At 49.1% G+C, this 24,300-nt stretch overlaps 3 protein-coding genes and 1 long non-coding RNA gene across 7 annotated transcripts in view; 2 read left to right on the top strand and 2 right to left on the bottom strand.

The window, feature by feature from the left end:
• SUPT5H (SPT5 homolog, DSIF elongation factor subunit) overlaps positions 1-15,148 on the bottom strand; it is a 28,481-nt gene extending 13,333 nt beyond the window's left edge. The window contains exons 1-10 of one of the 3 annotated variants that reach the window (XM_059153566.1): positions 15,007-15,148; positions 14,675-14,752; positions 9,411-9,576; positions 6,038-6,103; positions 5,499-5,510; positions 4,939-5,008; positions 4,754-4,822; positions 4,584-4,649; positions 4,306-4,336; positions 3,881-3,949 (exon numbers count right to left, since the gene is read on the bottom strand). In XM_059153566.1, coding sequence (XP_059009549.1) covers positions 3,881-3,949; positions 4,306-4,336; positions 4,584-4,649; positions 4,754-4,822; positions 4,939-5,008; positions 5,499-5,510; positions 6,038-6,103; positions 9,411-9,576; positions 14,675-14,749 — 624 coding nt within the window. In that variant the 5' untranslated portion in view covers positions 14,750-14,752; positions 15,007-15,148. Of the gene's footprint in view, positions 1-3,880; positions 3,950-4,305; positions 4,337-4,583; positions 4,650-4,753; positions 4,823-4,938; positions 5,009-5,498; positions 5,511-6,037; positions 6,104-9,410; positions 9,577-14,674; positions 14,753-14,982 lie in introns of all 3 variants that reach the window. The other 2 variants (XM_059153567.1, XM_059153568.1) reach the window with 2 other exon arrangements.
• Positions 15,149-15,162: 14 nt separating this feature from the next.
• On the top strand, positions 15,163-16,533 carry LOC131818843 (uncharacterized). Its single transcript, XR_009348949.1, has 2 exons — positions 15,163-15,399; positions 15,919-16,533. It is a non-coding gene; the product is annotated as an uncharacterized LOC131818843 (long non-coding RNA).
• LOC131818840 (uncharacterized) lies at positions 15,701-20,134 on the bottom strand. Of its 2 annotated transcripts, none has more exons than XM_059153569.1 (4): positions 19,134-20,134; positions 18,271-18,429; positions 18,108-18,152; positions 15,701-17,242 (listed from the first exon to the last, which is right to left on the bottom strand). In XM_059153569.1, the coding sequence occupies exons 1-4, from the start codon at positions 19,542-19,544 to the stop codon at positions 16,988-16,990; spliced, it is 870 nt and encodes a 289-aa protein (XP_059009552.1). In that variant the 5' UTR covers positions 19,545-20,134; the 3' UTR covers positions 15,701-16,987. The 2 variants fall into 2 exon arrangements, with proteins under 2 accessions (XP_059009552.1, XP_059009553.1); XM_059153570.1 differs by lacking the exon at positions 19,134-20,134 and adding an exon at positions 18,896-19,121.
• Positions 20,135-20,290: 156 nt separating this feature from the next.
• Positions 20,291-23,616, top strand: RPS16 (ribosomal protein S16). Its single transcript, XM_059153571.1, has 5 exons — positions 20,291-20,450; positions 20,584-20,685; positions 23,023-23,119; positions 23,235-23,282; positions 23,420-23,616. Exons 1-5 carry the CDS (start codon positions 20,403-20,405, stop codon positions 23,563-23,565), a joined length of 441 nt encoding a protein of 146 aa, XP_059009554.1. The 5' UTR covers positions 20,291-20,402; the 3' UTR covers positions 23,566-23,616.
• The last annotated feature ends 684 nt before the right edge of the window (positions 23,617-24,300 follow it).

Here is a 24,300-nt window from a genome sequence, read left to right as displayed (position 1 = left end):
ACAGGGGGCCTGGATGGCTCAATGGGTGAAGTGTGCGACTCTTAATCTTGGGGTTAAGGGTTCAAGCCCTACACTGGGTGCAGAGATTACTTAAAAATAAAATACTGTATCATCTATCTATCTATTTATTTTTTATTTTTTAAAAAATTTTATTCATTTATTTGACAGAGACAGAGATCACAAGTAGGCAGAGAGAGGAGGAAGCAGGCTCCCTGCTGAGCAGAGAGCCCCGCCCGGGACCTTGAGATCATGACCCAAGCCGAAGAAGGCAGACACTTTACTCCACTGAGCCACCCAGGTGCCCTCTATTTATTTTAAAGATTATATTTATTATATTTATTTAAAGATTCTATTTCTTTAGTCAACAGAGAGCCAGCGGAAGAAGAGGGAATGGGAGAGGGAGAAGCAGGCTTCCCACTGAGAAGGGAGCCAACACGGGGCTTGATCCCAGGACCTGGGGATCATGACCTGAGCCGAAGGTAAAGGCTTAACCACTGAGCCACCCAGGCATCCCTAAAATTAAAATATTTAAAACAAAAAAACCCAAGAATTACAAGGGAAATTAGAAAGTATTTTGAGATGAATGAAGACAAAACACTAAAACTTTTGGGATATGAAAGAGCTGTGCTGTAAATTTACAGCTGTAAAAAAGAAAAATGTCTAGGGGTGCCTGAGTGGCTCAGCTGGTTAAGCGTCTGCCTTTGGCTCAGGTCATAGCAGGGTCCTGGGGTACAGCCCCGCATCTCGTGCTCTGCTCAGTGAGAAGCCTGCTTCTCCTTCTCCCTCTGCCTGCTCATGCTCTTATTCACTCTCTGATTCAAATAAATTAAGTCTAGGGGCGCCTGGGTGGCTCAGTGGGTTAAGCCGCTGCCTTCAGCTCTGGTCATGATCTCGGGGTCCTGGGATCGAGTCCCGCATCGGGCTCTCTGCTCAGCAGGAAGCCTGCTTCCCCCTCCTCTCTCTCTCTCTCTGCCTGTCTCTCTGCCTACTTGTGATCTCTCTCTGTCAAATAAATAAATAAAATCTTTAAAAAAACAAAAAACAAAAAACAAATAAATTAAGTCTAGAAAGAAAAAAAGAAAGAAAGAGAAATCTCACATCAATAACCTAAACTTCCACCTTTAAGAAACTAAAAAGGAGGATCGAGGCCCATGCTAGGCTCCGTGCTAGGCATGGAACCTGCTTGGGATTCTCTCTCTCGTTCTCCCTCAGGCCCTTCCCGCCTCTTAAAAAAAAAAGAAACTAGAAAAGGAAAAGAAAACTAAACCCAAGCAAGCAGAAGCGAAGAAGTAACAGAGTAGAAATAAATAAAAGAGAGGGAGTAGAAAAACAGAGAAGTCCGTCAAAACCAAAAGCTGGTTCTTTGAAAAGACTAACAAATTTGACAAACCTTTAGCCAGACTGACCAAGAAAAAGACAAGAAACTCAAGTCACTCAAGACTCAAATTACTAAATCAGGAATGGAAGAAAGGTCATTACCACTAACCTGACAGGATTAGGAAGCAACAGTGTGAAGAAGTGTACACCAACAGATTAGATAACCTCAATGAAACCAATGTTTTCTGTAGAAAGATGTACATTACCAAAACTGACTCAGAAAGAAATAGAAAATCTGAATAGACCTACAAGAAGTAAAGATAATGAATTAGTAATAGAAAAAATCTCAACACATACAAACACACAGAGCCAGGACTAGACAGCTTCACTGGTGAATTCTCCCCAATTTCTTAAAGTTTTTAAAGGATTTTATATATTTGAGATAGAGTAAGAGCAAGGGAGGGAGAGAAAGAGAGAGACAGCATGAGTGGCGGTGGGAGGAGCAGGGGGAGAGGGAGAAGCAGGCTCTCCACTGAGCAAGGCAACCCAGCATGGGGCTCAATCCCAGGACCCTAGGATCATGACTTGAGCCAAAAGCAGACACTTAACCGACTGAACCACCCAGGCGCCCCTCTACCCAATGTTTTATTTTTTAAAATTTACTTTTTAAAAAGGTTTTATTTATTTATTTGAGAGAGAGAAGAGCACGTGCATGAGAGGGGAGGGATCAGAGGGAGTAGGGACTCCCCCGCTGAGTAGGGACCCCCCCACCCCACCCACCACCTTGGGGCTGATCCCAGGACCCTGAGATCATGACCAGAGTCAAAGGCACTTGCTTAACCAACTGAGCCACCCAGGAGCCCTCTACCCAATGTTTTAACAACATCGATCCTTCACAAACTCTTTTTTAGAAGAGGAACGTTTCCCAATTCATCCTATGAATCTAATATTAACCTGATACGAAAAATAGGCATCGTTAAGAAACTACAGACTGGGGGCGCCTGGTGGCTCAGTGGGTTAAGCGTCTGCCTTTGGTTCAGGGTCCTGGGATAGAGCCCTGCATCAGGTTCTCTGCTCAATAGGGAGCCTGCTTCCCCCCCCTCTCTGTCTGCCTCTCTGCCTACTTTTATTCTCTGTTAAATAAAAAAAATCTTTAAAAAGAAAGAAAAAAACAAACAAACTACAGACTACGGGCTGCCTGGGGGGCTCAGTCATTAAGCAGCTGCCTTTGGCTCAGGTCATGATTCCAGGGTCCTGGGATCGAGCCCCACATCAGGCTCCCTGCTCAGTGGAAAGCCTGCTTCTTCCTCTCCCACTCCCCCTGCTTGTGTTCCCTCTCTCACTCTGTCTCTGTCAAATAAAATCTTAAAAAAATAATAATAATTTAAAAATTAAAAAATAAAATAGAACTGGATTCAGCAACATACACCATGTAATACCATTGTCTTTAAAAAGAAAAAAAAAAAAACCTGACATTTTTTGACTTGCAGAGAAGATAACCCAGAAAGACACACACCAACAATAATTCCTTCTAAAATCTGGGACTCAGGGAGAGAGGTCTGGCCGTCTACAATATGCACATAATACTTTGGTCATCAAAAACAATAATCAGTTGTAACTCAGATGGTACTAGAATTCTGCCCAGAACACATGATAGTAGTTTGAGTGTACTTCAAATGATCTGCAAATCCTACAACTATCCGCTCGGCCCCACAGACACACACCCACTGCCTCAGTAGGTAAAAGCAGTACACTCGGCCTAACACGGAGCATAGTACGGGAAAGCATCAGCAGCCACCATAGGGTTAGCAGGAACGCCCTGTTTCCTGAGTTTTGAGTATACCCTTCCCAGGGCTCGCTCCTGTTCCCAAACTGACAATTACGCCTCCGACAATAACTCTATTTATTGAACACAAGCTACAAGATGAGTCCTTGCTGAAAGCTAGACATGTCCAGAGCTATCTGATCCTAATGATGTTGAGGGGCAAGCAGGGCACCCAGAAAAGGGAAGTGGCTTGATCAAGGTCACAGGGCTAGGACGCAGCAGGGGCAGGATTCAAACTCCAACAGTCTAAAGAAAGATCTGGGAACTTAATGCAGCCTCTTCATGCATTGTGGGCCCTGAAGGGGCGGAACGGGCTCCTGCAAGGTCAAAGCGCCTCCCAGTGCACACACCAGTCCAGAGCAGGGGTTCAGTGGATATGTAATGACTGCATAAGGAGAGAAGGAAGGAATTCTCCCCCTGACAGGCCTGTCCCCTGACCCGCTCAGCCACACTGTTCCATCCTAAGACTCCTCCCAAATAGTGAAAGGGTGACAGCGGCCAAACAGGGTGGGTGAACAGGCAGAACTCACTCAGAAAAGGCTCAGGGGCTGCTGACCCCTGCCAGGAATGCAGACAGTGAAGACACTGTCTGGCACTGAAGAGCCCTTCAATCCAGGGAGGGACAGTTTTAGCTAAAGCAGCTCATAATGGGCACCTAGAACCCTTGGACCTATACTGTCCCTTCCTCTGGGGTTCACTCTGTCTCTTTTTTCCAAGCTGCCTGCCTACCCGACTTACCGTGTCTGTGAACTGGTAGGCAATGAACTTGCGCATCAAGGAAATGGCTGTGGCCCGTTCTTCCCCAATCTGAAAGACAGACAGACTTCAGAGAGATGAGGACATGAAGGACGGACACATGAAAGGGGCAAGAGACAGCAGCAAGGCAGACAAAGTCACCAGGCAAGAAAGATAAAATAGACTAGAGAGAGAGAGAGAGGGGAACAGGAGAAGAAGAGGTACAGAACAAGAGGGATGGGCAGCAAGACAGGGTGGGAGACAGTGAATAAGAAGGGCAGCAGAGGTGGGTAGGGGGCTGGGAGATGGGAGATGACCAGGCAGAGACAGGACCGAGAGACTGACAGGCCAAAGAGACCCAGGACAGAAAAGATCATGAGCTCTGAAAAGGCCACCTCCCCCATTCCCCAGCCTCCCAGAAGACACACCTTACATTTGACAGTCCACAGATTTGGATCCCTAGACAGGAGAGGAAAAGGAAGCCCTTCAGTGAAATGGCTTCATCACAAAAGATCTGATTCACCACACCATCCTTCTTCCTCTCCCTCCACCCACCTCTCCTTCTCCCTCCTTCCATCCATAAGCAAGAGAAAGAGGTCGAGTGCCAACTTGCTACTAGTCCCCACCACTGACCACTCTGTGCCTGCAGACACACATCATCACCACACAAGATTCCCCCATCTCAGCCCAGGCCACGCCCCCTTACTTGACTCCTGGGAGCAGCTGTTGCTGGGTAATGTCATCCGAGAGTTCGTCGGATCCTCCATACACCCTGGAGAGAGGACAGCAGTTGGGAAGGGGCGTGATGCTCTGTTAGAGGCCTGACCCTTCCGGAAAAGGGACCACCCGCCCCCACCCACCCCCCCGCGCCCTTACGTCTCTCCCACAGATGACTTGGCATATTTCTTCATGTAATACTCGCCCAGTTCCTCCTCTCGCTGATCCCTGGGGTGTGAAGGGGGAAAGCAAACATGAATGAAAGGCTGTGGAGAGAAGGGTGGGCTGACTTGCCCCCAGATCTCCCCTGGGAGCCAGTCTCACCCTTTCGCCTCCCTACTTACCTCCAGAGGTTTTGTAGGCGGCGAGCCCCAGAACGGTCTTCATCCAGGACAACATTATCGATATTGGAGGCTGCAGAAAAATGGACAAACAGGATAAGGGGAGATGAAAGGCAGGGGCCTGGAGGAAGTGGTGGGGGCCAAGAGGGCCGGAGTTGGGCCCTGGGGCAGGAGACACCTCACTAAGGAACTCTCAACCCTCACCCGCTACTCTGTCCTGCTCAGTAATCCTGCTTCTCACAAAAAAGACTTCGGGGACAGGGCCCAATAGGTGGGGGCATCCAGCCATTCCCCATCTCACAGCCACTGAGTACGCCCTGAACTCCAACCCACCCCACCCATCCCTGTTGCCCACCACACTCACACGTACACATAAACACATACACACTTCCCCAGGCCAACGGCTGCAGACCTGGCCTCAGAACTCCCTGATTCTGGACCCTCTACGAGTCAGAGCCCCCAGGGCCAGACAGGGTCAGGAGTGGAGGGAGGGTGCTGTGGGCAGGAAGGAGATGTCAGGATATGGGAGAAGGGCCGGGGAAGCACAGTTTCCAGATTCTTACCTTCAATCTCTTCTACTTGGAGGAAGAGGAGGTGGTGGTGGTGGTGGTGGTGGTGGTGGTGGTGGGCGAGGGCAGACAAAGTATGAGCCAAATTATAGCAGCGAAATCAACCAATGGGTTGGGGGGAGGGGAAGGGAGGGACACAGGAAGGTTGAAAATCAAAAGTAAAGGCCAGGCACCAGGTGGTTGGGGGAGAAGCCGAAATGTATGAGGCGCACAAAACGGAAAATAACAGGGAAGTGGGGGCACTGGCCCAGGAAGTGGGGGGTACGTTGGGACAGAGCCCACCCCCTACAGCCCCCAGAAGGGATTCACTGGGGCCCTGGGATCCCAGAGTCCTCTTCCCACCACACCCACCACCCACAACCCCCGCCCCCCAACTCATGGGCCTAAAAGGAAAAGGGTACAGAGCTGGTCTCTCTGGCAACGACAGAAAGAAGCGAGGTGGGGGGGGTGCGGGGCATGGGTGGGGGATGGGCTCTCAAGACCCTCTAGGTCACACCCCAAAGCAGTTTTGCAGAGATGGGGCCCCCACACACCTTTCTCTAGAATGTCCTCTGCTCCGTCCTCCCACTGGTCCTCATCCTCATACTCATCGTCCACATCTGCAACAGGAAAGCCAAGTGGTCGGGGAGGCAGCCACAGCAGAGATGACCTCGTGACCGTGGCTCCCGGGAGACAGCACTGGGAGGTGGGCATGACAACCACGCACCTTGCAGGTCAACACAGAGGCGCCAGCACAGGTCAGGCTCTCACCTGGATGCCACGGAGCTGCTGCTTTAAGCCACAGGAATAGGTCTCCCCATGCAGCTCCACCTCCACCTAGCTCTGAAAGCCACCCCCCCAACCTACCCACAAGTCCATTTAAATAATCCAATCAGGGACACTAAGTTGGCTCAGTCAGCAGAGTGTGTGAGTCCTGATATGGGGTCAAGAGTTCAAGCTCCACCTTGGGTGTAGTGGTCACAAAATAAATAAATAAATAAACTTAAAAAAAAAAAAAAATCAGATCAAAATAAACAAAAACGAAAATTCCCTCCAAAGTATTAAGACCAGTATACATATGTTTTTTAAAGACACGATTCACAACCTATTGGTGTTATTATTCCTTCACACCTGTGACCCTAATGCATACTGAGTGTCCCGTGTGCCCTGCTCTGCTGGGAGCACTTGCCACAGACTCCTCACGGAATCCTTGATCCCAGCACCGTTCAGATTTTCCATTAAGGGCTCTGAGGCCCAGAGAGGGGACCTAACTGGCCCAGAGCCTCTCAGCTGGTCCCGGAGAATCAGACTAGCTCCAGGGCTCATGCACCCAACCTCCTCACTGTGTTTCTCATGCTCTTTTGTATGTAGCGAATATTACTCAAAAAACTAAGCAGCGATACCCGCACGTGACGAAAAACTCCAAAGCATTCAGAGGCTACGTGTGCAGGGAAGTCTCCCTCCCATTTCTAGCCCCTGCCAACTCAGTCCCCTTCCCCAGACGCAACTCTGTGAGCAGTTTCTTGCCTAAAGATCACCTAAGCACATGGGGGAAGTGCGTCTAAACCCTTGCCCGACCGCCAACCGCCCCAGTACAACTTTTTAAGACTGTTTGGTACCTTCCTCTTTTTCTAAGCAATGCTACCAGCCCGGGGCTCTTCCACAGGAGCACAAGCCTCATTTGCTATCAGACTATCCGCCCCATAACTCATTTTCCCAGGCCCTTACCATCAACCTATACTTAGGTCATCAGACAAGTACAACTGAAAACGGGACTACCGCAACTATCTTGTGTCTTTACCCACTTCTGAGAATTTAATCGCTGGGTGAATTCCTAAAAAAGAACTTCTGGATCAAAGGGTCCCTGCCTGTTAAACGTCAATGGGCACCTCCGCATAGCCTTCCCACATGCAGTGCCCAACCACGCTCCCACCACCAGTGCCTGCTTGTCCCTGGCAGTCCACATCTGTCACACAGCATGTTATCCCTTCTACTACCTAAGATCCCTTCTCAAAGAAAGGACTCCCTCCCCTCAGCCTTTAAGGGGAGGACCAGGACTGCACTGAGCATGTCCCACCCATCTGCTCCCTGGTTCTCCCTTAGGGAAGAGGTCTCATGAAAATGGCCGATGGCATTCCAAGTGGCTCTCCTTGACATGGGTGTCGGGAGCAAGTGCCCTCACGGATGGCTGCTGGGGGTAGGATCTTTTCAGGGCCAATATTTGGCTGCAGACATCGAAAGGCTTTAAAGCCATGTGCATCTCCTTTGCCAAGGAGTTTGACTTATAGGACTTTAGCATGTAGAAAATTTTCAGGATCCATGACAGATAAAATACATTTTCACTTATCTCTAATTGAAAAGTCACATTCATGTCAATTACAAACAATGGAAATATATCACAATAACGTTAGCAGTAAACTCTAGTATTTTCCAGCACACTACAGATGCTGATATCTCAAAATGTCATCTGCACTCATCACTACTTCAAAATTAGATTTTTATCAGACCCTATTAAGTCTTGTTATTTCAATGCATTCATGACAAAACCCACACGTTCTATAAATATTTAGGTCCTGTATTTCAGTATAATTATTCTCTTTGGAATCCTATGTTATTCTTCCCGTGAGCATTTCAGATCATGGTTCTACGAAGGGGTCTGCCGACTTCACCAGACTACCAAGGGAGCCACAGCACAAAAAAGGTTCAGAACACCCAGGCTAGGTAATAACTTGTGTCTTTGTGTCTAAATACATAGGAAGGTGTTCCCAGCAGGGCTGCTTGTAGTGATGAAAGACACAAACTTCAATATCTAGTAAGACATTGGTTAGAAAACAGATTAAGGGGTGCCTGGAAGGCTCAGTTGGTTAAGCGACTGCCTTCAGCTCAGATCACGATCCTGGAATCCCAGAACTGAGTCCCGCACTGGGCTCCCTGCTCAGCAGGTATTCTGCTTCTCCCTCTGACCCTCCCTCTTCTCAAGCTCTCTCTCGTAAATAAAATAAAATCTTAAAAACAAAACAAAACAAAACAAAAACCCAAATTATGGAAAAATATTATGTAGCCATTGGAGGAAAAAATGGGTATTTCCAGGATGATGATGGTGATGATAGCAGCTAAAGTTTACTGAGCACTGAGGTGCCAAAAGTTGTTCAGAAAACTTTCTTTATGTGAATTAACTCATTTAATCTACATTATCTATGTTATGTGCTCCTCCACAATCGTTGAAAAGTAGAAAAAGCAATTTACAGAACATAAAGTATGACATGGGCCTGTAGAATGGTAATAAATAACCCCCATTTTGGAGGACCTGCTCTGGGCTGGGCATGTCACTTTGGGCGGACATCTACTTGATGTGCTTTACATGCTCGGCCCCCCAAATCCTCAAAATATCCCTGCTGGAATGCAAAGGACTGTTTGTCCCCCTGTGTGGAAGGGAAAAGGCGCTCTGAGAGACGGACAGCGACTCACCCAGGGCCACATGGAGAAGAGAGCAGAGACAGGCCAGGAGGGACCCAGGCCTGTCAGCCTCCACAACCCTCTCCTGGCCACATGTTGGTCATTGGAGCTTTTCACGACAAGCTCAGAGTTCAGGTTTTTAAAGGAAGGTTAACAGTATTTTAATAGCATATTTTGAAAGGACTGACGTTTTAGGAATATGAAGAGGAATATTTTAGGGCAAAATTACATGTTTGGGATTGGCTTCGACATCATCTAGCAGTGAGCGGGAGTGAGGAGGAAGGAGCAAAACAAGACTGGTACTAAGCTCTTAATTCTGCCAGCTGCCGGGGCATGGAGGTTCCATGCACTATCCCACTACTATGGCATTGACATTTACCAACACAGGGGGGAAAAAAAAAAGTACATTCAAGGAATAGAATTGAAGGTGAAGTCCAGCCTCTGCCCAGCACTCGCTAGCCAGAGACATACCAGCCTCGTCCAGAATGAAGCCGCCATGGCGGGGTTTCTTGGGAGGTCGGTCGTCATCTTCTTCTTCCTCTTCCTCATCATATTCTTCCTCCTCTTCCTCCTCCTCTTCTTCCTCAGGCTCTTCCTCCTTCTCACTGCCTGCTACACTCCGCCGCTCTTCCTCAACCTGGAGAGTCAGGTAGGGTTGGGGCACAAGGTTCTGTACCCCCAAATCCAGACACCAAGCCTCCCCACCCCCAAATCTGATGCCACCTCTGCCTGGCTAGTCGTAACCCCCCCTGCTCTGCATACACTCCCCTGCCCCCTTGGCTGGACCTCTCTGCTAGCCATCCCATCTCAGTGAGAGCACTGGTTGGGTGTCATCCATCCAACTGATACCTGGGAGCTGGCCCAGACCCCTGCTCCACTAGACCTCCTTGATAGCCTCCCCTTGGCCTGTAAATGTAGCTCCATGAAGTTTGGTCCTTGACCCTCATGTTTTTCCACCCTACAACTCCCTAGGCCATCACATCCGCTCCCTTGGCTGGTGGGTGTCTCTGTGACAATGATTCCTATATCTCTAGTTCCAGTCTACACTGCTCCCCAAGGCCATTGCCTGCCTCTTGTTGCTAATTCCATAAACAATCTTTACTCCTTACCTACAAAACACTTCACACCACTGATCCTCCCTCCCTGGAGAAAAGCTCTTCCCTTAGCATCCATCACAGCACATTACCCTGGCTTTTCTCCAACTGCTCTGGCTGATCCTCTGTAAGCCCCTCTCCCTCCAGTGCTGGCTTCCATCCCCAGGCTTCAGCTCAGGATCCACTGTGCTTCTCGCTGCACACATTCTCCCCCTGGGCCACTTTACCTTCCCCAGTCTCAGCTCCTGTCTCTGTAGGTGATGCCCCATCTGTCTCCAGTTCACACTCTCTTCCGGAACTAGAGGCCCCCATGTGTCAGCACCCTCCACAAATGGCTCCCCCAGATGTCCTCTAAGCCTTACACACACTTCACGTCCCTACACTGACCTCAATGTCTTCCCCCAGACCTGTGCTGGCTCCCTCTGGCTTCTAACAGGCACCAAACTCTTGGCCTGTTTTTGGAAAGTTGTCCCTTCAATCTGTCCCTTCTTCTCCATCCCTACAGCCCATAGCCTGGGCCAGAACACTGCCCTCTCTAAAACCTAGCCCCTTGCCCAGCACTTCTGGTCTCTTGACTTCTAAGCTCTTTTTCCAAACCAGTCACAAAAGGAAATGTGATCCCAAACTTCAATCTTTTCTTCACTAACTTCAGGCCCTCTTGCCAAGCTCACATCAGTACAACTCATTTACCTGATATATTCTCTAAATCACTCACCTTTTCATTTAGATTAACAAAGAAACTCTTCCGTACTTTGAAATAGTTCAGAAGTAAAAACATTTTTAAAGTTAGCCTGTCACAAGCAACAAGTAACCATAAGGATAAAAGCAGGGGCGCGTGGGTAGCTCAGTGGGTTAAACCTCTGCCTTCAGCTCAGGTCATGATCTCAGGGTCCTAAGATGGAGCCCTGCACTGGGCTCTCTGCTTGGCAGGGAGCCTACTTTCCCCCCACCCCACCCCCGCCTGCCTCTCTGCCTACTTGTGATCTCTGTCAAATAAATAAATAAAATCTTAAAAAAAAAAAAAAAAGATAAAAGCAAAACAATATTATTAAGTCCTAGCATATTATTAAGCCCTAGCATGATACTGTTGCAGGCTGCAGGCTCTAAGTCAAAAGCCTGTTCTCCCGAAAACAAGGAAGCAAGCAAATTTCAGAAAAGTGTTCAAGGCACAGTGGTACCAAAGTCGAACTTTCTCCATGATCCAATCAAAAGACAGGATGTGTAACTTATACAGCAAATAACTCATGATGGATCAATGTGGTTTAAGGGCTTGTTCTCCTACCTAAAAGCACCTCCCATCACCCCCAACCCTATAGTCTGTTTCAAACATGGCCATGGGTCTCCACTGCCCTCAGGTAAAGAACCAACTTCCTAGCTGCCTACACTAGAAGCACACAGTCTACCCACTGCTCTCCCTCTCACCCTGCCTCTTTGGGCTCCCCCTTCCAAATGCTAGGTCCCAGGCACACTGAGCCACTTGTACCAAGCTCTCTTGGTGCTATCCATCACTCACGCTAGTCCTCTAAAAAAAAGCTATTCTCCTTTGCCTCTCACTCTTACATCAAAGTATCCCCCTCCCTTCCAGGAGGTCATGCCTATCCCCTAACCCCAGCAAAATCAGGCATATCCTCTAGCTTCCTCCATTACAGCCTTGACCACCTGGGTTCCCTAAGAGCAAGGCCCAGTTTAACTCAGGCACTGATGAGTCCCCAACAACACCCAGTCCAGGGATGAGAACAGAAGACAATTGAAAGACATTTGGTATATATTCCTGACTAATCCACAATGTCCCACATTTTACCAACTCAAACCACAACAGGACCACAGCCTGATTTCAATGAACCTTGTCATCATTCCACTGGCTCAGTCCCAGCAAAACCTTCTCTCCAAACCTGGCTCCCCAATCCCTGAGGTGAGGGCTCCCATTACTATCTTTGTGTTATCTTGGGGCTTGAATGTGCTCTTCCACTGTTCATCCTCACAATCCCCTGAAGGAACCATCTGTATATAAAACTATCTTCACCCCAGGACAGAGAGCTCCATAAGGGAACCAGTGATCCCAACATGATAGAAACTCTAGGAACATGCGTTCAATGAATGAGTGAGCAGGTTACTGGGGCTGAGAATGGTGAAACAGATCATTCCCCCAACAGGGGCTCATCATCTGCCATCCCTACCTTCTCCGTTCCACAAAGCCTGGTCCTTCAAGGACATGCTAACGTCTGGCTGTCCAAAAAGCCTATCTAGTCCCATATCTGGCTGGCCTCTCACTATATCCTCCTGCCAGGTGAGTCATGAGCCTGGTGTGGTGCTGAGGAAGTGACATTTGCACACAGCAAACCAGAAGTCCTGGCCAGGAAAAGGACCCTGGGATTCTGGTCTCATTAACACCAGGATTTAACCACATGCAGCACCCTGAGGCCATGAGTCAGAGAGACCAAGAACCCAGTTCTACTGCTTAAAACAAAAACCCTTCCTAGGGGGCGCCTGGGTGGCTCAGTGGGTTAAGCCGCTGCCTTCGGCTCGGGTCATGATCTCAGGGTCCTGGGATCGAGGCCCACATAGGGCTCTCTGCTCAGCAGGGAGCCTGCTTCCCTCCCTCTTTCTCTGCCTGCCTCTCTGTCTACTTGTGATCTCTCTCTGTCAAATAAATAAATAAAGATCTAAAAAAAGAAAAGAAAAGAAAAGAAACCCTTCCTAGCATCCTCCCACCTGCTTTACCCCCACCATGGCTTCCCAATTCCTCTAATTCTTCATTGGAAGCTGAGGACTCGCTACAGGGCACAAGGATTGACAACCAAATGCCTACAGAGGTCAAGAAAAGATATAAGTGGGGCAGCTCAAAGGAAACCCATGGTACTTTCTGTTTATCTGACACTTCCCAGGACACAAGTACATGAAATCTTTCCTTTACTTAAATTATCCAGAAGGGGGGCGCCTGGGTGGCTCAGTGGGTTAAAGCCCCTGCCTTCGGCTCAGGTCATGATCCCAGGGTTCTGGGATCGAGCCCTGCATCGGGCTCTCTGCTCAGCAGGGAGCCTGCTTCCTCCTCTCTCTCTGCCTGCTTCTCTGCCTACTTGTGATCTCTGTCTGTCAAATAAATAAATAAATAAATCTTTAAAAAAAAATTCTCCTTAAGGTATGTATGATAATAAATGGCAACTGATATATACCAGAATTGAAGAAAATTTCCCATTCCACAGCAGGCTGATACTTCTTGAGCAAGGACCTGCTGGACAGAACAACGCTGATCTCAGGTTGCTGGACTCTCTCTCTTTTCCAAAAAAGCAGAAAAATCACGATTTCTACATGAAGTAGCCCTTACAAGTGTTGGCAACTAACTTTAAAAAACTGATTCACATTTCCAGAGGTTAAAGGAGTTATCTACAATCATCGAGTTATCTCTTCATTAGTTTGTTAACTGTTGCCCACTAAGTGTAAACTCCGTGAAAGCAGATTTGCCTGGCTCCACTCTCACCAACACCTGGAAGAATCTGGAACACAGCAGCAGATGCTCAAACATTTATATAAGGGGTGCCTGGGTGGCTCAGTGGGTTAAACCCTCTGCCTTCAGCTCAGGTCATGATCTCTGGGTCCTGAGATAGAGCCCTGCATCGGGCTTCCTGCTCAGCAGAGAGCCTGCTTCCCCCTCTCTCTCTGCCTACTTGTGATCTCTGTCAAATAAATAAATAAAATCTTTTTAAAAAATTTACTTAATAAACAAGTCAGAAACAAGCAAAAGCAGAAAATAGTTAATAGCAGAATATTTAAAGTCACATATATCCCAGGAAATGTTTATTTGGTTCCCGAAACAGTAACGTTCAATAGACCCAAAGCCAGAGTGACCCTTTCAAAACATGAGATCACACCCCTTCTTCACTCCAAAACTTCACAGCTCTCCCACACTCAATCAGCACGAACTCCTCACCAGAACCTTCAAGATCCTATATGATCTGGCTCCTGTTATTTCTTTGTTGCACTCACTCTGACCACCCAAACTCAACTCCTTGTTCTTTCTTCAACATGCAGACATGCTCCCAGCTTCGCACGTGCTGCTTCCCCTTACTGCAACACTTTTCTTCCACAAATGACTCACTCCCTCACATCCCACAACGTTTTTTTCAAGCATCACCTGTGAGACTCCCCTTATTTAAAACTGACCAAGACTCCCTATTCTCCTTCTCTACATTTCTCCAGGGTACCCTCTGCCTTACTAAAGGATATACTTATCAGTTATGTTTATTTATGACCACAAGGGCAAAGACTTTCAAAATCTATTTTGTTTACTGATGCAGCCCCCGGACAAAGAACTGTGCCTAGTACACAGCAGGCACTAAAAACATATTTCCGAAATGATGGCGCACACCCCAGTATAAGAGCTAACAATGAGGCTTGCTATAGGCCAGGTCCTTTATACACATCACCTGTTATTTCACTGTACCTGGGGCATCCCTGCTCCCCCCCACCCCGCACCTATCCCTCTGCCTGACTTAGGCTTGCCTACTTCTCTATCACTACCAACAACCTGGAAACTCCCAAAGGCCGGAGCTCGTTCTGATCTCCTCTGAGCTCCCACAGGGTCCTTTCTGCCCTGGTACTGTCCCAGACGCGATGCCTCCCCACCATGTCCCCGCCACACACCTCGGCCTCCTCGCCGTCACTGCTGCGCTCGCTATCCTCCTCCTCGGAGAAGTTGCTGTCCTCGCTGTCCGACATCTTCTACTCTTGCAGGAAAAGACGGCGGCCTCAGTGCGTCCCCCGGACAGGAGCCCCACCCCAGCCTCAGTTTCCCCGCCAGTTCCCGGGAAGAAGAAAAATCCCTTAGCGCACTTCCGGCAGCCTAGTTCTGGCAACCGTGAGACCGAAAGACTACCCTCTACGCCACCTTCCGTGTCCCCGAGTCCGGGCTCTAAGCCTCCCTGTGCCCCAGCGAACCCCAATCCTGCCACCTCAGCGTCCGACCCACTCCTCACCGCTCCGGTTCCACCTCAGTCTTCGGTACCAGCAGCTGTTCACACGACGCCAGGCCGAGACTGACGTGCCCTCTCGCGAGAACCTACTCGTTGGTCTCGTCTAACGCGAGATTTCTGGGGCTAATCTCCGGCGACGCACTTCCAGGACGCCATCTTGAACGTGGCAGATCTGTCTTAACGTAGAGCATGGAGTCGACATCTCGGGAAGGTCAAAGAGGGGTAGAGTTACTCCCCTTCTCCGAACCGGCTCTTCCAGCTACAGGAGTTCGTGCTTGAATTTACTAATGAGGTGTGTCAAGCCGTGAGGAGTCAGGGAATGACCAAATAATAATGAAATGAATTAGCAAAGACATCAGACTTTATCTCCTAGACCCTCTAAAACATTCCTAGGAGGTAAGTATCCCCATTTTGCTGACAAGGAATCTGAAGCTCAGAAAAAATTAACTGCTCAGTGGCCGACTAAGGCTCCTCCCCAAGTTTGGGTAATCCTGAAAACCCTTGTTTTCCTTTACAGATCCCCAAGTTTAAGTCCATGTGAATTTACATATTAGTAATTATTTGTTTGACGGTGGCAAAGAGGACCGGGCATGAGAGAGAGAGGTAGGAAAAATTAATCTGATGAAGGGAGAAACAGATCAGAAACCTTTAAAAACACATTGCTAAAATTTCTTGCATAAGCATTGAGACACCTGGATTCAATTTACAGAAATTTAATATGCACCTAGTTACAGGGTAGTATAGTGTAGTTGGCCCACCAGCTGGCTCACAGGACAGCTACTAGGGAATGAGTATACCACACGTGCTTGCCTATAGGAGCACACACTCCCTGATCCAACAATCCCAGACTGAAACCAACGCGGGGGTGGGGAGGAAAGCCTGGTTGCTCTATAACAATGTTTCCCCTTCTTAAAGGAAGCTTGGTTCCCTTAAACAGCAGCTCTTCAAAACAGGATTCCACGTACAAAATGCCTTTTGATGTTACTGCAGGAATGAGAGGGAACAGTAATTTCCCCGCCACAGGAAGTTTGGTGTGTCCGTGGTTCCCAACGCTCAACCCCAGCAGTACAGAAGATGATGCAAGAAGAGAGCGATGCACTGTAGCTGCAAAGTGGAAACAAGGTAGCAGGAAAGTGGAAACAACCCAATAGCCATCATAAAGACAGTGGATAAAACAAATTGGGGTGCATCTATACAATGGGATAGTAATAAGCTGTTGATAAGCACATGAATGAATCTGAGAAACATCATGCTAAGTGAAAGAAGCCAAACACTAGCATGGATATATGTACCTACTACAATTCCCTTCATATGAAACTCTAGAGAAAGCAAAACTGATCTCTACACTCAGCAGATTAGTGGGTGTCTACTACTGGAGGTGAAGATTGACGGGAAGGGGCATGAGGGACGCTCCGGGGTGATGGAAATGTGGCTATGTGTATACCTTTGTCAGAACTCATTGAAATGTACACTTAAAATGTATGCTATCTATCTGTAAATTACACCTCAATGAAGTTGATTTTAAATCTATGGTGTTCAGAATCTGCCAGAGACCAATTATCAAAATCTCTGGGATGGGGCCTAACCATCAGTATTACTTCAAAGCTCTCCAGGTGGTAATTATTTGCAGTCAGGGACTTGAGGTACAAGACTCCCCTTGTCCTCTAGAGGTGGGATTAGGTTAGAAGACACCTGTGCCATGCTTTGTCCCTTCCTCATAGAGGAGAGAAGAGGGAGTATCTGAGAGGGAGAACAGGACCAGATGGGGGCCCCCACACCCTAGGAGGCCAGAGATTTCAGGCTTCAGATCTTATCTTCCTCCTTCTCTCCTCTTCCCCTTGGCTCCTTGGACTGCACATGAAGTCCTCTGGCCTAGAAGGAGAAGGCTTAGGACTGGAAGCTGGGGCTAGAGACCACGTCCTCTCCCCCTCTTTCCAACAAGCCTCTCCAGCAGCAGTACCAGGCAGTCTGTGTCCTCCCAGATTCATGCTGAGGGCCGGTGCCGAGCACATGCCCCCTGTAATAACTCCAAGAGCTTGGCCAGAAAGAGAGGGACAGGTCTCTGGGGATGTCCTTCGCAGGGTGGACAAGGGCCCTGGCCAGTCACCCACAGCCGGGACCCCAGTGCATCCAGCAGACGCTGTAGCCGGAACACGGCAATCCCCAGGGATGGGCCCTCTTCGAACTGGATCACAGACAGCTCCAGCCGGAAGCACCCTAGAGTCTCAGCAGGACACACCTGTGGGGACAGAGTGACTTGGTGTCTCTGAGCAAGGGTCTGATCCCAAATCCCCAGTTCTGAACTATGACCTGGGATAATCAACCCGCCTCGTCTCTTTGGCCCTCAGTTTTCTCATTTGTAAAAGAGAACTCTGAAGAATTCCTAACTTCAGGGTTGATGCCCGCCTCTACCTAGGAAATGACACTTCTTTCTTAAAACACTTGGAAGTGCTGATTTTGTTAGAACAAGATACATTACCGCTCTATACCAGAAATTGATGAGCACATCCAGGGTGTGAATACTGCTCTTGTGGACGCGTGACCCTTGTGCAGTGTGTATTCTGCACATCCCTATATGGTGTCCCTAATAAATAAGCTAACATACTTAGAACATTTAGACCAGTACCTGGCAGAAGCATCACTATCTAAATGTAGCTGTCATCCTCATCACCATCACCATTGTTTGTTGCTATGTGCCAGTCACTGTTCTAGTAGGTGCTTAGGATAGCATGGGCGCCTGGGTGGCTGTCAGGCATCCAACTCTCAGTTTTGGCTCAGAGTCATGGGATAGAGCCCTGAGTCGGGGCTCCCCACTCAGCGGGCAATCTGTTTGCAATACTCTCCCCACTGCTCAAGGGCATGCATGCATTCTCTCTCTCTCTCTCTCCCTTTCAAATAAATAAATCTTAAAAAAAACCAAAAAACAAAAAGAGGTTTTGGAGATAACAGTGAACAAAATGTATCTGTGAAGGCTGAGAGGTGGGTCAGAGCAGCTGGACAGCCAGAACACCATACCCCTGCCTCCTGCCCCCAACATGTGTTTTGAGCCTAGTGGATTCTCCCTGAACTTCCAAGGTCCAGTAAGAAGCTAATGAAATACTCACCGAGAGGTCATCTGGTGTGTAGAGAGTGCCATCATTTTTGTTTCCCTATAATTTGAGGTAGGGAGAAGAATCAGATCTTGGAGGGGGGAGCCTGACCCTTCCTCGAGCATGCCCCCTACCCCCTCCCTGCCTGTCTCCAGTCTTTCCCCTCCGTCCTCCTCACCAGCATCTTCATGATGGCAACAAGGAAGTAGAAAGGCTCCCGAGGACAGAGGGGTGATCCTAGGCCTCCCAAGGGTCGTACCAGCAGGAGGATGGTCCAGAGTGACCACATGGGCACCCTGCCCACCGCCCAGGCTTTCTCTGGTCCCAGCCCAGCATCCTGGAAGCAAGAATTACAGAGAGCTAGTTAGAAGACTAAAGTCCCGGACCTCTTCCTGCCCAGCTCCACTCAACCCAGATACTCAGGGAATGTTCTCCAATAGCCCCGCGGGAAGATGGTCATCCTACAGCAGGGTGGGTCCAGGTCAGAGGGTTCCCTGACACCTCTCCCCCAACCCCCACAGGAAGATATGAGACTCAGCAAAGGTGGGAGTTATCAGCCCAGAGAGACTAGAGGATTTGGGGAAGTCCCCTCCCAACCCCCTCCCCAACAGGTCCATAAGGCAGTACCGAGTGTGTGAGTGCTTGAATCCCGCCGCCTGTCTTCTCATTGGAAAACACCCCTGCTAGGCTCTATCTGTGTTTGCAGGTGCATATTTGGGGGTCTTTGTTCTCCTTTCTACTTCTAATTCTGTATCAAGTATTCCATATTTCAAATATCTTGGAATCTCCATGCTTCCATGTACCTGTCCGTCTTCTTTCTCTGAGGGCTGGCCTCTCTGCCTCCGAATCGCCGCCACTTGTGTTTTCTGGGTCATTCTGTGACTGACCCTGTGTCTATCTTCTTTCTCCTCTTCTCCATTGGCCCCTTCTTTGTCTTTTTCCTTCATGTGTGCCTGTCTCTCTTGTGCTGTGTATCTGTCTGTATGCCCCCCCCAAGTCAGCCTCTGGGGGCCCCCTCCCTTCACTTCTCCCCTCTCTTACCCTTTTGGAGCTAGACTCTGGGCTGGAGGATCCTCCCTCCCGCCACAGACCCGCCCAGCAACCTCCACCCCATCGCCACCTTCCAGGCACAAGGTGAGTCACCATGGTCCTTTGAACTTTGGACCTCTGACTCAGGGCTGCCAGAGAAGCTGAAGAAACTGTGGGCTCTCTGCAGGTCTGAGAGAGAAACCTTTTGGCTGGGACCCTAAGGAGTATCCTGAGTCTGGGGGAGCAAAGGGGCAACTCAATCCTGAGGTTCCTCAGATGGGATGGGGGGGGATACTGGGGATAGAGAACTCTGTGGGGGAGAAGCCTGGAGAGTAGGATGATTTGCAGGGGGAGGGGATGAAGAGATGATTTGAAAGACCCTGGAGAAAGGGATTCTAGGGTGGGGACCCTCAAGGGGGGCATTCTGGAGGGTGGGATTCTAAGGAGTGGAAAATCAAGGGGAAGCCAGCTGCTGGCAAGAGGAGGCTCTGAAAGGAAAAGAATTCTTAGGAAATGTAGATTTTGAAGGAGGGGGCTCTGAAAGCGAGAGAGATTTTGTGAAAAGGGGATTCTAACGGGGCTGTTCTGGGAAAGGTGGATTGCGGGCAGAAGTAGATTCTGGGGCTCTTGAATGGAGAAAGATTCAGGGAAAGAGGAAGTCTGGGTGAGGGCTCTGAAGAGTGGGATTCTGGGAGAAGACTTTAAAAGGAAGGAAATTCTGATGAAAGGTGGATTCTGAGGGGCGCTAAAAGGAAAGATTCTGGGAGATGATTCTCGGAGGAGTTGGTTCGGAATCCGGAATTTGTAAATCCTGACTTCCTGCTGTGGGTTCTGACGGAGAAGGATTTGGGGAGAAGGGTGTCCACAGGGCAGGATGGAGTTCACAGAGTATGGTCAGTGCTAGGGGTAAAAAGAGCCTCTTTAGACGAGGGTAAGAATCGATTTTAGGGCGGAGGGAGATTATCAAAGAGCTGAAATGCAAAAGAACCAGCGATGGCCAGCGAGGACCGAGAATGTGAAGAACAGCCCGCCCTCGCCCTTCGTCCGCGATTGCACCCCGCACACGTCAGGTCCCGCCTCCTCCGGTCCTGGGACCCACCTTGTCGCCACTATTCCGAAGTCCAGCCCTCTGGCCGCAATCTGAGCCGTAAAGCGCTCTCCCGTCGCGACACTGCACTCAGAGCGCCTGCGCAGACCCTGAAAAGCGGCCAGGGAGGCCCCGCATTTTCCTTTTCCGGTTGCAGCGCCTCGTGGTGAGGAGTTCTGGCCTACGTTCCAGCCATGCCGTCCAAGGGTCCTCTGCAGTCCGTGCAGGTCTTCGGACGCAAGGTAGGCCGGGTGCCTGATAAGAGAGGCGGAGGGAGGCCGGGGTTGGCTAGGGTCTTCGGGCAGGTTCTGAGGTCGACATAGAAGCGGGGGACCGAGGCTCACGTGGCTCCGCTTTCTCCCTCGCTTTCCGCAGAAGACAGCCACAGCCGTGGCGCACTGCAAACGGGGCAACGGCCTCATCAAGGTGAATGGGCGGCCCCTGGAGATGATCGAACCCCGCACGCTACAATACAAGGTGCTGGCATTGAGGGTGGATGTTCGGGTTGAGTGGAGGGCTTTAGAGAGAGAGATGTTTAAATAAATGGGTTCTTGGCAATCCTTGGTCTTGGAAGCTGAGGGAATCTGGTATCAACAATGGGATGTTTAGAAGCTGAGTTGGGGACAGAAAAGGGGTCATTTGGGGGGCGCCTGGGTGGCTCAGTCATTAAGTGTCTGCCTTCAGCTCAGGTCATGATCCCAGGCTCTTGAGATCGAGCCCCGCATCGGGCGGTCTGCTCGGCGGGAAGCCTGCTTCTCCCTCTCCCACTCCCCCTGCTTGTGTTCCCTCTCTCGCTATGTTTCTCTCTGTCAAATCTTTAAAAAGGAAAAAGGGCATTTGGAGATGGAGTTGGATTTTCAGGGGGTTCAGATATTGTGATTAAAGTGGACAGAGTGAAAACTTGGAGATTAAAAGGGTGACTTCAAAAATGGGACATTTGGGGGTGCCTGGGTGGCTCAGTGGGTTAAGCCTCTGTCTTTGGCTCAGGACATGATCTCGGGGTCCTGGGATGGAGCCCTGTGTCCCGGCTCTCTGCTCAGCAGGGAGCCTGCTAACGCCCCTCTTTCTGCCTGACTCTGCCTACTTTTGATCTCTGTCAAATAAATAAAATCTTAAAAAAAAAAAAAACTGGGACATTTGGAAGCCCACTCATTTGGGGACTGCAAGGTAAGGGGAGTTTGTGCGGCCTGGTTTTTTATAGTATAGTAAATTAATGGCAGATGTGTGTCGTGTTTACGATCTAACCTCTCTTTTTCCCTGTTAGAGCATATATTCTCTGAAGACAGAAATCAATTGCTTTCTTAAGACATTTTGTTTAAAAGTAGGGTTTGGTTGTTGTAGGTGCTTAATAGTTAAATACTGGAAGAAAAGGAAGAGAATTTGGGTTTGTTGTTCTTTGCTGTGAAAGGGGTTCCTCCCCTCCCTGTTTTGGCCTTAGTTTTTTCAGCTCAGAATGGAAAGAGCAGAATCTGGTTTTTTGCCTTTTTTAACCTGTGGTGTTACTTGAGTCAAGTAACATATTCTCTCAGGTTCATTTATAAAAGGGATAATTTCTATCAAAGGACTGTTGTGAGGATAGAGTAGTTTGTCAGTATAAGCTTCTTGGTGTATGTGAGAACTTACTTGTTTTTTTCAGAGTGTTGCTTTTACTTTATTAGTTCCAATTATTTTTTAATTTTACTGATGTTGAAATGCAACGTTAGTTTCTGGTGTGCAAGGTAGTAATAAAAGTCCGTATCGGGGCGCCTGGGTGGCTCAGTGGGTTGAGCCGCTGCTTTCGGCTCAGGTCATGATCTCGGGGTCCTGGGATAGAGTCCCGCGTTGGGCTCTTTGCTCAGCGGGGAGTCTGCTTCCCTTCCTCTCTCTCTGCCTGCCTCTCTGCCTGCTTGTGATCTCTCTCTCTCTCTGTCAAATAAATAAATAAATAAAATTAAAAAAAAAAAGTCCATATCATTTCTAACTCTGAGAAATAACATTTGTGTTGTAGGTTTAGTTAGAATTTAATATGACGGTATCTGAGATCCCTTTGTATTATGGTGTGCTCTTACCAACTGCTGGTTATACAAAGCTTTGGTTTGTGTGGCCTGTGTTGAGTGCTGGGGACACAGCAGTGATCAGGTAGCCCCAGGCCCTGCCCTCACAGAGGCCCTAGTCCAGTGGAGGCAGCAGACTGGACTCAGTACTAGACCCTGCTCCAGCATAGTCTGGGTTGAGATTGGGGAACCCAGAGAGGGGTTCTGCCTGGATAGAAGGATTGGGACAGGCTTGGAAGATGAAGGTGGGGATCTGTGAGCTGAGACCTAAAGCAGGTAAAACAAAAACATCAGGCACCTACAAAAGATCTAGAGCTGGAAGGGGAGAGCATGGCATAGGTTGTTGTACTGTTGTAATTTGGAAATGGGATGCTCAGAGGGCTGGGCAGAGTGCTCAAGGGGGGAAATCCAGAAAAAGCACTGGACGGGGCTTTTCATGGTTTCTGAAAGCCTTGGTGGCTGGAGAGGTTGGCCTTGTTGAACTAAAGTGCCAGCACTCTTAAGAACAAGTGCTAGAGATGGGGTTTCTGAGGCCCCAGAGGGACACAGATGGGAGGGCCCAGCTTAGGTTGCCTTCAGCAGTCTCTCCTCAGGCTTCAAATCTTCCCTGCTCCCCTGCCTATGCAGAGGGGTCTGCAGTGTCAGCCTCCTCCTCGTCAAGTGCTCTTACATCAGCCGTGGTAGAAGTTACTTGGAGAGAGAGGAGTCAGGTGCTCAGTGAGGTAGCACTCAGCTGTCCCGGTTGTCATCTAAAATCCTGTCGTGTCCCTTGCTCCTCTAGCTGCTGGAACCTGTTCTGCTTCTAGGCAAGGAGCGATTTGCTGGGGTGGACATCCGAGTCCGAGTGAAGGGTGGTGGTCACGTGGCCCAGATTTATGGTGAGTTCCAGGAACTGTGGGCATGGTGGTGGGGAGGTGGCTCTGAGAGCAAGGCCCTATTCTTGGGCCTTCACAAAGCTGACAACACTCTCTCATGCATGTATTTCCCTCACAGCAATCCGCCAATCCATCTCCAAAGCCCTGGTGGCCTATTACCAGAAATGTGAGTGAGCATGGCTCCTTCCGGACGGGTGGGTGGCAAGTGGGGGACCAGCCCCTCCCCCAGCCCAGTCTTTAGCCCCAGAGACTTGGAGGGCATTTCCATGGCTCTCTCAGTTCTCACTCTCTTTTCATTCCCAGACGTGGATGAGGCTTCCAAGAAGGAGATCAAAGACATCCTTATCCAGTATGACCGGACCCTGTTGGTAGCTGATCCCCGGCGCTGCGAATCCAAAAAGTTTGGTGGTCCTGGTGCCCGTGCTCGCTACCAGAAGTCCTATCGATAAGCCTGTCGTGAGGATGAGGGTTCATCTTTATAATAAACAATTGTTATGGGACTTAAGGTTTCAAAGACTGTTTTGGTGGTTTTTGGTGGGTCTTGGACTGTGAGAAATGCAAAAATGCCCCAGCCTGGATTGTAAACTTACCCAGAAGACAGCACTCTAGGGTCAGTGTGAATGGGTGGGAGAGGCAGGTGGGCCCTTCCTGCACCTCCAGTAGAGTCCGGTCTGGGGAGTTCTGGGCTATTGGTTGTGTGGGGTGTCCTTGTGAGTTTGTCCTTTTTCAGTCCATTTGCCACTGTCGAAATGGCATGTCAAGGAGGAGCAGTAGAAAGTGTTAAGATCAGTGAACTAGAATACGGAGACAGGAGAAACCTGGGTGCATTCTGAAGTCAACCACTAATGGCCATGTTGGATTAGAAAGCAGTTTACCCTAATGCCAACCTGTAGGGAGACAGGCTTCGGATGGGGGAGCGGATTTCCCCGACTGGTTTCATGTTTCAGGATGGCAGTACTACTGGGGAAAGGTTCCCAGTTAAACTCATTGTGGTGATTGTCTTTACAGGGCTCAGAACGTGTCTGAGACCTTAGCTTTAGTACCCACCACGTAGTAAGAGCCAACACTTAGTGGGCTCTCGGATGCTATTCCTGGGCTACACAGGACATTTCCATCGTCAAAGTTCTGTGGGACAGTACTGGTGTATGTATAGGGAAGTGAATGTTGCTTGTGAATTCAGTTAC

This window comes from Mustela lutreola, chromosome 16, assembly GCF_030435805.1.
Source record: "Mustela lutreola isolate mMusLut2 chromosome 16, mMusLut2.pri, whole genome shotgun sequence".
Lineage (NCBI taxonomy): Eukaryota > Metazoa > Chordata > Mammalia > Carnivora > Mustelidae > Mustela > Mustela lutreola.
Note: the sequence above shows the minus strand (reverse complement) of the source record. Positions and strands in the feature narration are given on the sequence as shown.